Source organism: Hippocampus guttulatus, chromosome 13 (assembly GCF_054856545.1).
Source record: "Hippocampus guttulatus isolate MCC_2025c chromosome 13, RoL_Hgut_1.0, whole genome shotgun sequence".
In the NCBI taxonomy this organism is placed as follows: Eukaryota; Metazoa; Chordata; class Actinopteri; order Syngnathiformes; family Syngnathidae; genus Hippocampus; species Hippocampus guttulatus.
The window spans coordinates 9,713,514-9,729,077 of record NC_141273.1 but is presented as its reverse complement, the minus strand read 5'-3'; the positions used below and the strand labels follow the sequence as shown (position 1 = coordinate 9,729,077).

Sequence of the window (15,564 nt, the reverse complement as noted above, 5' to 3'; positions counted from 1 at the left end):
ACACCCATCTCACTGAGGTCTTCTTTGGCAGTCTGTCTCCACGTCTTCTTTGGCCTACCTCTCTTCCTCTTTCCACCCTCTGGCATCAAGTCCATGGCCACACTTGCCGGTCTCTCTCTTGGCAGCCGGAGTACGTGGCCGATCATTTTACTGATCATATTTTGGTCTTTCCTCCACTGACCATGCGCGTGCATTTTATAAATTTTCACAAACTGTTTTCGGAACTAAGACTTACAGTGCTCAAAAATGACCCAAAGCCCAAACCACGTTTTTTTAATCCATTTTTGAATGAAAAGTGTGTTGTGTAAACAGCCATAAATGCTTCAGAGTGAAACTCAGTGAGCTCCTGGTCCAGGCCTCCATTAGCTGCCGATGGCACTTTAATTGGGTTGTAATGGTCACTTTGGGTGGCACCACTTCATTACAACTGTAGGATTCTTGCTGCTTTATTGGCAACGCCATCAGGACCCTCAGTGGGAGGACAGAGACTGCAAGTAACATTTATACGACTCTAGAGATGAGTTTCCCGGCATTTTTTTCCAATTCCCTGGGTGACTGGAATGCCTTCCACCTCCTGAGAGGAAAGGTTAGCCATCGTGAAATAAGTCTCATGCTTTTTGTCATTGACAGGCAAGAAAGAATGTGGCATTTTGTTCCAAATGTGATCTATTTTTTTTCCTAATTCATGCCTCTTCCATTCCACCCAATTTAACTGCTCAAGTTAAGTTTCCAATCCGGTTTTGTTTTGGGTTGACCACAATGCCTGTTTATGGGTTCAGTTACTATGACAATGGCCTGATGGGACGTCTGCTGCTGGTGCTCTCAGTGCCACCAAAATGAAAGAGCGGACCACAAGTTTCCACTGAGTTCCTCAATGCTAGAAGTAAAGAGGAAGAGCTGCTGAAAGTTCCTCCCACTCTTAATCCCTTCTCCTGGGCAATCCTGCTTTCCCTTTCAAGAAATGTCCTCTTACTTTCATTGCATTGAAATTTGAAAGTGGGTGGGGCTCTTTTAACCCAGTTTAACAGTCTTCTGACTGGAGTTCCTCAAAAAAAAAAAAAAAACATAAGCATCAAACAGCTGCAGCTCATTAAGAACACTGCATCTCGGTTTCTGACCAAAACAAAGTGCATTAAGTAGTGAGCTTGCTTAGCTTCCAGCTAATTGCTAACACATTACCGCAAACAATCTGAAAGCTAGCTAAGCAGACAGTTAAGCAACATAATATACTGTACATTTGATGATTTCAACTACAAAGCAGGCTATGTCAGTACAAAAATAATTATCGCAAAGAGAATAATTTTCTTACCTCAAAACATACTTTTCCCTTCCACATTTTGCAACCTCTGCTTCAGGACACAGCTTTTTCTCATAGAGCAAAAGTGAGCATATGCAGAGTCGATCATGGGATTCCGAACTTGTTCCTGATTGGAGTAAGTGACCTGTGTTACAACTGTACCTGGTCTCCCCTAAAGTTATTTCTGACTTGATGTATAACTGCAGGATTTGTAATGCTCAAGCACAGAGCCAAAGCATGTTATTATCCTGGTGCATTTATGTCAAGATTTCAGCATAAAAGACGCCCACCCTACTACAGTTTACAAAGGCAATGATTATTCAGGCAAAGCCTATCCCCAAGGACAGTAAAAATGGCTCTTTGGTTTGGTTAGCAAGCCTGAACGTTTATCTTCTTTTCATGGGAGCTGTAAGTAACAACTTCTGGCAGCTGAAAGTTGTTTCAGGTGCCCGATACTCAATGTCACAGTTAAAATATGAACATAGTCCATTTTTTCTCAATATTTGCTCAACGTGCATCTTGAGCATAGATTTATTTTACTTTTCAACCAGTGTGAAAGGGTGGTCTTTGCGCAATGGACCAAAACGCATTCCTTTCATATTTCTTCCCGAACGTTACTTGTAATCTTGTATTACAAATTCGCCAGAGTAGAAAATGATCATACCTTGTTGGATTTCTGTTTGACATAACCAATTTGGATTCTAATGGATAGCTGGAAGTGTTTGTACGAGCGTTAATTACATGCTTTAGGTCAGTAATCATAGTTATCATAACACGTCTATAATTGTAGACTTTTCTTCTCTTTAAAAAGCAGCCACATTCAATCCTTAAGCATCACAGATTCTATTCATGTGAAAACATGACATTTGTCCACATAGTTTAACTGGTTAGTCCCTGAATTGTGTTTATTCAGTTGTAAAACACACAAGCGCACACACACACACACACGCACACACACACACACGCACACACACGCACACACACACACACACACACACACACACACACACGCACACGCACACACACACACACACACAGAGTCAAAGCCGTCACAGACTAGTATTATCAGTCTTGCTTTGAAAAAGAGGCCACACCACAGTACAGTCAATTCAGTGGACTCAAAGAGCATTCAGTCAAAAAAAAGTCAATCTTTTGTATGTCCGATGTATTCGACCGAGAGGTTACACACACAGCACAAAGTGCAAATGGAATCTGCAAGGGGAATCTCGTTTTGGCTTCCTAAACCGTCTAATCACTCAGCTACTTGCAGTTCAGCACCCGCGGATTTGCGTATTCAAGGATTTTTGTTCACTAGTTTTTAAATATTCTTAAAAATGTGTGTGTGGGGTGCGGGGTGTTCCACACATTTCCCGTTTTTTTTCATGGAAAATGCATGTTGGATGTTTTTTGAAAGGATTTTTAAGGATTCCCCAAAACTATACCTTGAACGTTTGAGGCATATAATTGTCCAAAATGTTTTGTAAGATAAATATTTTCTGATATCATTTAGAGGGAACTAAGAGGCCTCGTCCCAATATTTTTGAGAAATAATGCAGAAGGGTCTTAAAACAGGAGCGCATACAGTATGTGCAAGCATGTGTTATCGTGTGCTTGTGTGTACTCACTAAACTGCAACACGGCTGTCTTTGCCGCATCCAAACCATCCGTAGGGTCAACAGTGTGTGTGTGTGTGTGCATGTGGCAGGTGAACCATTATATTCAGTCTGTCAGGCATGCTAGCGCCATACACCACTCGAAGCCATTAAAAATGGCACATTTCATTACGTAATCTGTGAGCGCACTAATCAAATGAGTTCCAGTGGAGCTCTGACCGTGTCTGTGAGGCATTCATGAGAGCATTTATTTGAGTTGAGTCATCTTTGGCAGGTGAAAGAGCGAGAGATGATCCATGAGGGTGTAGTTCTATGCACTTACACAGCCTTTTCTATCTTTAACCGTCCCAGTTAGGTTTCTATTTTGAAGCCAAACTTTTAATATAGAATGTCTCTTCATATGGGGAACACAATGTCGCTTGCCTCCAGGAAACATGATGTTGATAATGATGATGATGACACAAAGGCTCCTCTTTGTCACTTGACTGTGATGCAGCAGGGTGGTGCTGCTGCTCACTGTCGCACGCACTCCCTCGCCCAGCTGTTTTCCTTTTGTTTTTCTACGCAAAATCGACAGAGGAAGTTGTGTGCGTAGCACAGATGGTATTTGGAACTCAAACAATGTATTGAAATCTAAACAACTACCATATACCGTGATAGGAAGATATCCTGAATCAAGAAAAACTCAATTATTTCATTGATGAATCTGCACACCCGACGCTTACTTAGTTATTTCTTAAGAATTTCAGCTGGGCTGTTAACTGACATTTTATTCGATTAAATTGTCTAATTTTCCACAAAAAGCACCATCTGTGGGCAGAAACCGCTGCCATTCTGCCTCCAGGCAACATGTACAACACATGTCCAACAATGTTTACTGACAACACACATCATCGCTTCATAGTAAGACCCCCTCATTTAACTGTTCCCCAGCAGTGTTCATCGAATTAGCCAAGACTATCGCAACACTGTTGGAATTATTTTTGGAAACATTTATGAAGGCGAGGACACGAGGGAGATGTTGGTTTCTAAATAATTTCACTGATAAGAGGGTCAGTAGGGATGCAGTGGGAATGCTGCACTGAAAAGCAACGTTCCACTTTAATCTCCAAATGATCCCCCTTGCCCCGGGACTTTTTAACGCTACCTGTAAATTACATTAATTCGACGAGCATATCACAGTCAGAATCACAGGAGAACTGAATCATCTCAAACCATTAGTGTGGGGTCAATAATATTATGCCTGCTTAAAGGCGACATCAACCCCCAAATTTTCTTTACAATAATAAATTTTATACATGCCAACTATTCAAATGAAAGCATTCTTATTGGTATTGTGTTTGTGGGGTACGAGTTAAGCAGTAAAATTCCCCCCTGTTGCTGTCAATCACAGGGGGGGGGGGAAGCGCCCATTTTGGCACTTGCTGTGGACTGCAACGACATCGCATTTGCTCAGGGCTTTAGGTAACAACCAATCATGGCACAGCTTCATAAAACAGGTGAGCAGTGTGTGTGGGTTTTCTCCAGGTACTTCCACTTCCTCCCATATTCCAAGTGAAGACTAAACTGACTGGGTGTCAATGATTGTTTCTCTTTGTGGCACGTAATTGGCTGGCAACCATGCCAGGGTACAGCCCGTTTCTTGCCCAAAGTCCCCAAGGGTTGGAAACAGCTCATCCAAGACTCTAATGAGGAAAAACGCGATAGAAAATGGATGGATGGTAAACTGCAATATATCCAAGGACAGAATGTTCCTGGTGAGCATACGTCATGTAAGAGCATACTTCATGTAAGGGTTCACATTGAGATATTGTGATTATTGCCCCACTGTTTTCTTATCTTATTTCATCTAAAACTCAGGTTCACACAGGGACAACACAGTGATAGCCCAATGTTAGCATTAATCGCTTTATTTGGCCATTGTTGCACCAGAGCTCATGAGTGTAAACAGTGAGGTGCATTAAAGACTGGAAAGAGCCCCCCCCCCCCCCCCCCCGCATGCCTGTGGTAGAGTCGGATATGCTTCACGGTTTATGCTTGTAAAAGAGCCATAATCATGCGTACCATCTGGGACTTGGGATGGAATTCCCCTCGCATGGAGAAAAAAAAGACTGGCAGAACTGTGAGTGGCACGAAAGTTGTCATTTGCAGCACCGACTTGAAGCTTAGATAAATAGACAGTATGGAGTACACATTTTAGTCCGTGACTGGAGCCTCGACATGATGTTGAATTGACAGTCATGTGACTGATTAAAATGACATCAAGGGAAAAAAAAACAAGCAACAATCCCTGGTTCATCATGAAACTGCAGCTTTATTTAAGATTCAAAACTGAGCCACACTTTTTTTTAATGGCAACTATTGCCCCCTAGTGTTACAAATAGGCAATGCTTTAGCTCCACTACAAACTCATGGCGTCCACACATGGATTCATGTCACATAGAAACATGACACCAAAATAGGTGCTTATTGTGTACATTATTTGCTATTACAGCAGCAAAGTGATTCTGGGCATCTTGTGTGGAGTTATATATATCTCCGTGTTTGCGTGGGTTTTCTTTGAGTATTGAGCACCTGTATTCCATTATCCTCCAACATTTGAAAAACACTGTTATATTCATTGATGACTTTTCCAAGTGACAGATCTTAATTGAATGTGAGTGTGAACTAGTGCTGGTCAACTAATCGACATTTAATCGTGATTTCGATTTGGGCATCTCACAATCCTAAAAATATTATAATGGAAGAAAAATTCTTAATATGTGTTTGGACATTGCTGCATTGTGAAAGCACTCTGACAGCGCCGTCTTGCTTGAGCATCAAGCGTGTCACGAGTGTTAGTCTGCTTTCCCTGAGCTTGCCTTAAGCTTTTTCATTACACCTCAGTTGGAGGTGATATAAAAATTAAACATTAGAAAACCATTTCCGCACATTGTATATTTACATAGAAGACATATTCCATTTTACAATCATCGCCTGTGCTAATGAGAGCAGTTAATAGGGAATTTCATTCACCGGGTAATAAAAAATTAGTATCAAGTGGGAGTGAAATTCCTTCAAACAATGAATATTGACAAGCAAACACTGCAGTAACACATCAGACACATACCGTAACATAATTATTTTTCTTTGTGAGCTCCGAGCTTGGCTGGCAATCAATCCAGGTTGTATTAGGCCAAAGAAACAATCTATTTACATACAAACTCAAACTTTTTTCTTAAAATGTAGGATGTGAATGTCTGGACTGCTAAACTCACTATCTTGTTTGCTCAAAGGGATTTCTTCACAGTTGAAGCTTTGTTGCAGCAACTAAAGGATGAAATAATGAAGGACATGACCCATTGAGTGGCAAGACCCAATACTGGATCTGTTACATATTCATGCATTTATATTTACAGCTCAAAGACATGGCTCTTACCTCAAAAAACTGCTTTTCTACTTTTGGGTTGATGCCCTCAGTGCGTTGCTCATAGCAACAAATGATGCAGGTCTCTGGTCCACTGAGCAGCTTCAATGTTTCCACCAGCGGGGTAACTGACTTCGTGGGAATAAATGAAAGCATTTGAGAAGAGATTTAGTGCAATGCTGCACGTGGATATGATAAAAATATGCAAAATGTCAATTTAGACTTCTATCTGTAACAATACCTGTTTGTAATAAATGCAATCCGCCATAAGGACATAGTTTGGATGTGGAAGGAAACCAGATACATCTTCACCCCTGCGCAAAAGAACACCTCAGACTTTAAATGTGAGTACCCAAACACAGACAATCACCTACAATCAAGCATGTAATTATAAAAAAATAGTACAAACCATTTCAGTACCTTGGTAGTTATGGATCCACCACTGATGAGAGCCTGATTGCCTTGAATGTTCACTTTCAGGAGGGTCTGCAGATCTTCTAAGTCTGTCACACTAACATTAGCCCTATGGGAGTCGAAACAATGAACCAGGAATTAAAAGACATTAACTGGGTAAGCCAATACCGAAGCGTCTACTGTCCACGGTTTATGATACTACAGGAGGTCTTTGGTTGACAACAGTTCCAATCATAGGGCAAAATAATCCGATGTGTACATAAACGGGAAATTTTTATATGAAAAACACATTTACTCCATATCTATATATGCTACTCACCCCAATGTTGCTGCCATCAAACCAACGACCCCTGTTCCGGCTCCTAACTCCACCACTCTTTGGCCAGCCCATAAATTCACTCCTGAGGACGGATTGTAAAATTGTTTTGTTTCTAAATATTTTGCGAGAACGATGGCCGCATCCCACACCACGCAGCCCACGTCCCCCATGTAACATTGGCACACTGTCAAGAGAGAACCGTCGTTTTTCTCGATTTGTCTCACAAAATAGTTGTTGTACTCTTCCTGCGCCGCCATGTTGGATAAACCCAAAGCGGAAACGGAAGTCCACCAGCTCAGATTAAAATAATATTTTCTTTCATACTATTAAAGTATGTTGTCGCGCACGAATGCTGAGTTCAGGCAGGTGGTTGGTATTAAATCCGCCAATAAAAACTTTAGGACATGTCAGCGATAATATTTCCAACCTTGCGTGAAACGAGCGGAAGAGGCGAGAGGGCGGGCAGGCGTGCGTCGGTCGCGCCAGAAAGTTGGTTGCTTCTTAGCTAGCATCAGCTTCTTCCCGGCGTCTTTGTTGTTATATTAACCTTTTTACGCAATTTAAGACTTAAGTGGTACCACTGACTTGGAAAACAGACTTCATATAGTGTGGACTTATTACTTTTGCAATGTTTCGTAGCAGCACAGAAGAGATTGCCACAAGTGATACTTGCGAAAGTGGCCATACTTGTGAGGTATCTCCAGCTGAAAGAAGCCTTGTTAATAGAACCACTTCTTGTAATCTGGTATCAGCCTGCCCTGGTTTGTCCTGTCAAAGTCTGGAAGAAGGGAGTAGTCACTCCAGCAGTGGTCCATCACTTCCTCGCCCTGCCCCGGGTAACTGTTGCGTTAAGTTTTTAGTTCAAGATCGCACAACATGTTAGGTAGGCTAATGTTACCTTTGTTGTAACAGTTACTAAAATCTGAGCCAGACTAAAAGACCACAATGATGTATTGTCCGGTTTTGTATTGGGGCAGCACGGTGAATTGTTAGTCTGCCTCACAGTTCTGAGGTTCTGGTTGTCATTTTGTCTGCAGCCTGGGTTGCAACTAAGATATTTTAATAATTGATTAATCTGTTGATTTTTCTTTCTCAAGTAATCAATACATCGGATTTTTCTTCTACTTACCGGTTTGGTTTGTCAGAAAGGACACACCACACAGGAAGGACAAATCCACCCCACCTTGCATGTACCTCAGACAGCTCCTACCGTGGAGGAACGCCAAGCCAAAGGAAAACCCCTGGTTCTGTGAGGGCCACACACCTTGCACGGACACCGGTGACTGATACTGGTACCGTGGCCCAAAGCAGTATTTTGAGTTAGAGGTTGTGTTGTATTTTCTCGCTTTAATTTCTCTTTTATTGCAGTTACAAGTTGCCCCTCTTCTGCCACGGCTTCTGGTACAACTGTGGTTATAGCCTTGGTTGAAGGGCGCGGGTTGGCCAGGGGAGAGATTGGAATGGCCAGTCTTAACTTGAAATGTCCAGAGCTTGTACTCTCTCAGTTTGCGGACACTGGAACATATGCCAAGGTAATCTAGGCACTCACAAAAGTTGTTGTAGTAATTGCCGTCTTTGTAATAAAAAGATGCCAACCTGTACACTTCTCAAGGTCATAACCAAGGTCCACATCTTGTCTCCAATGGAAATACTGATGCCAGACACTGCTTGCGAGAAGGGAAAAGGGACAAAGCTCTTTAGTCTTGTCACAGAAAACTTCCAGGTGCCAATGCACGAACATATGTCGCATGAAAACTGTCAATATTGTACTATTTGGTACAAATATTTTTATTTTGTGTGTCAGGGTGTTGCATTCACTGCAATTCAAAGGAAATATTTTAATGAGAAGAAAGGCCTGGAGTATATCCAGCAGCTCTGTCCTCCAGAATTTAGCACTGTCCTGATGGAAGTTCAAGCAAAGTATGCCACTGAGTACAATTCTGTGCAAAAAAAAGAAGAAATAGACCTAAACTGTGACAACCATTTTATTACCAACTGTCCCAATTTGTGCAGATATTATTGCTTAGCAGCTGCAGCTGCTTTGCTGAAATACTTGGAATTTATTCAGAACTCCGTGTATGCTGCCAAGTCGCTGAAAGTGAGCTTTAAAGGAAGCGAACAGACGGCTATGATCGACTCGGCGTCTGCCACTAACATGGAGCTTGTGGTCAACAACAGAGACCACAGGTGCAGTAAGAGCAAGCGATGACCAAACATAATTTTCGATGTGCTTGTATTGTCACTTTTTTTTTTTTTGGTACACGGTATACAGTGTTTACTGTGCATGCACACAGGAGCGACCATACCCTTCTAGGCGTCCTTAACTACACGAAAACACCTGGTGGTGCCAGAAGGTTACGCTCCAATATTCTGGAGCCTCTGATAGATGTGGATACCATCAACATTCGCTTGGACACGATACAAGAAATGCTGCAGAATGAGGAGCTCTTCTTTGGACTGAAGAATGGTACCAAAGAAACAATTTGAAACAAACTTGAGTACAGTATTGTACTGACAGAATTACCTGAACATTTTGACCCTGTCTTATTCTTCTTCAGCTATAGGTCACTTCCTTGACATTGACCAGCTGCTCTCTGTTCTCGTCCAGGTCCCAAAACAAGAGACAGTATGTGTAGTACTTTTATTAGTTATTATGTCCTCATATTAACTGTATCTAAATTATTATCCAGTGAGTTAACAGCATTCAGATGCAAAGCAGAGGAAACAAAAATAGCTCACAGAAATGACCAGAACATACATTGACACCATTGAAACTGTATTTATTAATTTTGCCACTCTTTGTGAGAGGGAGTGAAAGTTGCCTGCACGAGATAAAATTCTTTGTGTAACGTTGCGTAATTATAATGGAATAGAGTAGGTTGTGCAATGTTCAAATATTGGTGGACAAATAGTGGCATACAATTGGCTTTGTGCAAGTGCCATTCATTTGCAGTCTGGACATGGAGAGGTGAGCATTTCTTGCTTTGGAGGGACTCTCAGGGTCTCCACAATTCGCAAATAATCCCCAAATAGCCACCACAGGGGACGGAAATGTCGCTTAGTTGCTAACACTGAGTAATAGCTTGTTTGTCCTATGCCGTAGCCTCGCCCCTGTTTGTCATGGTAATGAAAGTGATGAGACAGAACTCCCCACCCAGAAGCAAGATATAAACCAAAGTGTGAAAGGTGGATATGAACTGTGGTGTCGTTTGTGCATTATAACAGAAGACCTTTGATAAAGACACCATTGTTCATTGTAAAAAGAAAAAATGAATAAGATCTTTAAAAAAATATTTTGGCGTTCACCATAGTCAATGTATACAAATTTGAAATAATTGTAACCTTTTCATTATTGCCAGACCATTCTCATTATGAATGCGATGTTGATTGTAAACATACAGGTTCCAAATAGACTTCTATGCTCTTATTTACAGGCCCATGTATAGTAGTAATCGATTGTTTTATATTATTTTTGTAGTTTCAGGTTGCAGAAGCGAAGATTACACATGCCATTCAGCTGAAACACACTTTGGATTTGGTGCCACAGTTGAGGGTTAGTGTCCGATGATATACACAAGTTAATAGCTCCAAAGTTGGGTTTATTTATTTATTTATTTTAACCAGATAATTTTATATGCAGGTGGTGTTAAAGAACTGCAACACAGCTCTTCTTAAAGCATACAGCACTTCACTTGAGGACAGCAGGTCTGCATGTGCTGTTATTTGTGTGTGTGTGTGTGTGTACTTCTACTTATACAGTGTTTTGTGTACACTTTCAGGTTTGACATGATCTTGAAGCAGATCCTAACCGTCATTAATGACGACACCACCTACCTGAAGGGGAACCTCAACATGCGCACACAGAAGTGCTATGCCGTGCGGCCCAACATCAACGAGTTCCTGGACATTGCCCGACGAGCTTATACCGAAATAGTGGATGACATTGCAGGTGGAGACCTCTTTATTATTATTTTATAAGAGGCATGTGTTATTTCTTTCTTAGGATGTTCAGTTGAAATCTGATAATTCACATGGAAAAAAAAGTGTATCTTAAGTAAAAGGTGAAAACCTCAAAACAAACATTTGGGCCCAGAATTATTCATTCTGTGGGCAAAATGTGTTCCATGTCATAATGAGGATCTCTTTCTCAATAAAGGCATTTAAAATGCTGATTATAATGCCAGATCTTTTAGAATGGTGCAAAATATTGCATGTCCTCAACATTTGCAGATACATTAAGAAAAGGAAAATAAATCAATTTCAGAATGTTACAAACGGTGGACTGACCCAACTTCTTACAGTCTTTTGTCACTGTCTTATTTACTTTCACGCGAAAATCACATAAATAACAAAAATAAGTTTAGAAAAAAGTGGCTTATTTTTCATGGATGGTCTTAGAAGTGTTGATAGCATAGCAATTGTTTCTCAGGACTAGTAAACCAGATGGCGGAGAACTATGGCTTTCCCATGCGCACAAGCTTCAGCACCGCTCGAGGTTTCTTCATCCAGATGAAGCTGGAAGGAAGGTTCTTTCCTGAGGGCAAACTACCTCCGGAGTTCATTAAGGTATCATCAGTGAGAATGACAATATAAGTTCCAATTTTATCTTTAATGAAGTAAAAATATTTTCTTAGTAAATAAAATAAATAAACTGCATGGCATTATACTACGCCATTAGTATCCTGAGTAATTGTCATTTGCTTAATTTTTCTTTGGTTTGTCCTGATGTCCATGATAATTTTTGTTGTTTCACAGTTGTTTGTTTAATAGTTGCAATTTGTTGCCTTTAACAAATTCATGAATTAATCAACATAAATAAGGCAATGTAAATATTTATTGTCTGAGCATAATTGTTGGCATCCTGCATCTGTCCTATCAGGTGGTCAAACACAAGGACAACTATAGCTTTACCACTGCCGATCTGGTGAAGTTGAACGACCGCTGTGATGAGGCCCTGAGAGAGATTGTTCACATGTCCTATGTGTGAGTAGAGCAACATACTCATACTCAGAACAAACACATTTATATTGGGTGCACACGGTTACAGTAAAACCCCCTCCATTCCGGGTTTGCGGCCTCTGTGTTTTGCAGGGTTTTTTTGTGACTCACGCAGGTCACCAAAAAAAACAAACTAAAACATCCATATTTACTGATTTAGCCAGTCAAAGCTATTGTGTTGGTAGCCACTGATTGGCAGCTCTGAACTTGTCTCTTTCCAAGGGTGGTATGTCAACTGCTCAGCACTATCCGTGAGCACATCCATTGCCTCTATAAACTGTCGGATGCTGTGTCGATGCTGGATATGCTGTCGTCCCTGGCAAATGCCTGCACCCTCTCTGACTATGGTGAGCGTGATGCGCTGCTCATGTCTTGTCCAACTGTCACACTGTATATGTTTGATTTACAGCGCCTAGCAAATGTCAATGAGCTGGCGCTTCGTCAGTCCCTAAGGTGGCGAGTTCAGACACTCAGTTGTCTGAGTGTCCACAGACACATGCCGATTTACAGCTCGGTTCTTCCCCTGCCAACATGTGCTCAGATTACTTTGTCCATACATTTGTTGTTGTTTGTATTCCAAAAACAATTTCCTCCAACAAATATCTGAAATTGAATGACTCCATTCCAGAATGTTATTGCTTCTATTTGAGTTCTTTATAAACTGTAGAGGCAATGTCATTTTAATTCAGCGACTGATTTCTCAGATTGCATTCAAATAAGTTAAACAAAGATTAATGCAATTTAAATTAAAAGAAATAGCTGCCGTTTGGAACTGACATAAGGAGACTGCTCAGAGCAAATCAATTTAATGTGTGGCAATTTTTAACTCTTAACTGCAATATATTTATTAAAAAATGATAATCATTGTGTCATCATTATGGCTGCACAATAAGTGAATTTTAATTGTGAGCCAAGACAAATTGAACTGTAATCATTGGGTGTATTTATAATTAATCTAATCTTTTCTAATCGAGCGCTTTCGCAACCATTGGTGAGCCAACCACCAATGGGCAAACATAAAGCTAAACCTTAATTAAGATGCCTAAATAAAAAGCGGGTGCACCCTAAAGTGGAAGGCTAAAGTCACTTGGTGGACGAATGAGAGCGAGGCATGTCGAGAGAGGAAAGCACACCAAAAATTGGAGTTACTTCCTCAAAATGGATCAACATCCGTTTTCTGGACTTCTTTTGGATTCAGGGCAAGTGACATTGGGAAATGTTAAATTTTTATGTCTTGTTTTCAGATGAATTCTAGAGCAATGATCTGACCCACAAACATTTGGGCCATATTTGGTTTGAACTCCAAGTTTCAAAACCTTTGGGCCATTCAAATTCCATTGTATCTTGACAATTCATAAAGACTGAGTTTCTAACAGCTCCTCAAGATGGAAGCCAACTGGTCTCCAATACTCCCTTGTGGCTATTTGATACATGATTTTATGTGTGTGCGTGTGTGTGTGTGTGTGTGTGTGTGTGTGTGTTTATATATTGTTTTGTCATCTGCAAGTGCGACCAGAGTTCACAGACACATTAGCCATCAAACAGGGTCGTCATCCCATCTTGGAGCGAATGCCCGGACAGCAGCTTGTCTCCAACAACTGTTATGTCTCCGAGGGGAGCAACTTTGTCATCATCACAGGGCCCAATATGAGCGGGAAATCCACATATCTCAAACAGGTGGCACTGTGTCAGATCATGGCTCAAATAGGTCAGTAATTACGTTACAATATTTCAAGCAACACGCTGCTGTGATTTCAGGTTTGAGTGACACTACTTTTTTTTGGCTTGTTTTTTCAGGTTCTTTTGTCCCTGCTGAGTATGCTTCTTTCCGTGTGGCAGATCAGATTTTCACCAGAATTGGTGTTGATGACGATTTCGAAACTAACTCTTCCACATTCATGTTGGAAATGAAGGAGGTACTCTACATTCTTTTGATTTTGTGAAAAAGAAACCGCTGCTTGATCAAACAACTTCTTCTCCTCTTAAGGTGTCATACATAATCCACAATGTCAGTGAACGCTCCCTCATCATCATTGATGAGCTGGGCCGTGGCACCAGTGCTGAAGAAGGCATTGGAATATGTCACTCAGTTTGTGAGTTTCTCCTCAGCCTCAAGGTAAAGCGCGCTGACATTTCTTTGTTAAGTAAGAAGATCAATGAGCCTACTACAGTCTATATTATACACGTATACTTGATTACAATGAAAAATATGTTAGTATTATGGTGTTTTTCTATGTTTGTAGGCCTTCACCCTGTTTGCCACACACTACCTTGAGCTGTGCCAACTCGAATCTCTGTATCCCAATGTGGACAACCAGCACATGCAGGTTCAGCACACACGCACTCGTGACACTGGCACTGAGAGCATAGTGTACACACACTTACTGAGTCAAGGATTTTCTGAAGAAAGACATTACGGTAAACAAACAGTCTGTTGAATCACTGTGATGAAATATTTGTCAGAAGGGCGCAAACAAATCGTACTATTGCTCTGTTAGGCCTCAAAGCGGCAGAAATGACCTCGCTTCCTTCGAGCATAATCCAGGAAGCAAAGACAATTGCCTCCAAAGTCAGCAAGCAGCTTTTGGTAGGCTTCATTCACTTGTCCTGGAAAGTATATTTTAGTCCTGTATGTCCAGTAATGTGTGCAAAAAGTAAATCATGCAATATGCTCCCCTGGTGTTCAATTAGCATCTCAAATTCCCTTCAAATGTTTCTGTCCAAGTAAAATGTGTTTTGGACATTCATCCCAAGGCCAAGCGTAAGAGTGATCCAGAAACAGAGAGGCAGCGCGCTTTACACCGCTTGGCCACCTGCCTCCTGCAGACTGCCAGAAACTCCAGACTGGACCCAGATAGCCTACGCATGTATCTCAAGGGCCTAAGGAAGCAGTATGAGGCAGAGCTGGAGGCTATTGGGCTGCCAGCATCCTCTGACACCTAAAAGAGGAATCAAATCTTAGAGGAATGACTGTCCCGGATGTGCATTAAGTAAGAAAGTAAAAGGCTGGTGTCTTAAGTTTATTTAGACAAGGATGCACTTCCTTGACTTTTATTTGCCACAAATGTACAATAAAAATCTGGTGGAGAGAAAGTGAAACATTTACCGCTAAAATACAGAGCATTCACAACATTCAGGAAAACTATTCAGAAACATTGTTACCCAGAAAACGAACACATAAGAAAATAGAATGTAAGTATTCTTGTGATTTTCATCCATTTTTATTTAGGGCATATTTACATGGACACACTATTTTGTTGCAGTTTATATCATTTTATACACGCTTTATTTGTATGTTTCAATCATCTCATTAAATTCTGGTATTTGTCCTTGGGTCCCTCGAAAGTTGATGAATAAAATTAATTGCTATTATTTTTCATTACCCATGTCCCATCATATCAGATCAGGCCCCAACATACGTCGTGTCATGTAACGGTTCAATACAATCCATTATTTATATGTAGCACTTTCACAACAGCTGCAGCTGAAACAAAGTGCTTCACAGGACAACTATAAA

The 15,564-nt window shown here is 40.9% G+C and overlaps 2 protein-coding genes across 2 annotated transcripts; one reads left to right on the top strand and one right to left on the bottom strand.

The window, feature by feature from the left end:
• Positions 1-5,204: 5,204 nt before the first annotated feature.
• On the bottom strand, positions 5,205-7,312 carry vcpkmt (valosin containing protein lysine (K) methyltransferase). Its single transcript, XM_086127160.1, has 5 exons — positions 7,050-7,312; positions 6,726-6,839; positions 6,558-6,630; positions 6,329-6,448; positions 5,205-6,219 (listed from the first exon to the last, which is right to left on the bottom strand). Exons 1-5 carry the CDS (start codon positions 7,304-7,306, stop codon positions 6,115-6,117), a joined length of 669 nt encoding a protein of 222 aa, XP_085983286.1. The 5' UTR covers positions 7,307-7,312; the 3' UTR covers positions 5,205-6,114.
• Positions 7,313-7,409: 97 nt separating this feature from the next.
• Positions 7,410-15,372, top strand: msh4 (mutS homolog 4). The gene is made up of 20 exons (XM_086127521.1): positions 7,410-7,885; positions 8,195-8,341; positions 8,418-8,581; positions 8,662-8,772; positions 8,854-8,969; positions 9,063-9,236; positions 9,344-9,516; positions 9,608-9,675; positions 10,528-10,602; positions 10,690-10,754; positions 10,829-10,998; positions 11,479-11,615; positions 11,929-12,032; positions 12,270-12,394; positions 13,555-13,755; positions 13,845-13,963; positions 14,035-14,163; positions 14,291-14,465; positions 14,546-14,634; positions 14,802-15,372. The coding sequence occupies exons 1-20, from the start codon at positions 7,678-7,680 to the stop codon at positions 14,988-14,990; spliced, it is 2,739 nt and encodes a 912-aa protein (XP_085983647.1). The 5' UTR covers positions 7,410-7,677; the 3' UTR covers positions 14,991-15,372.
• Positions 15,373-15,564: the final 192 nt, after the last annotated feature.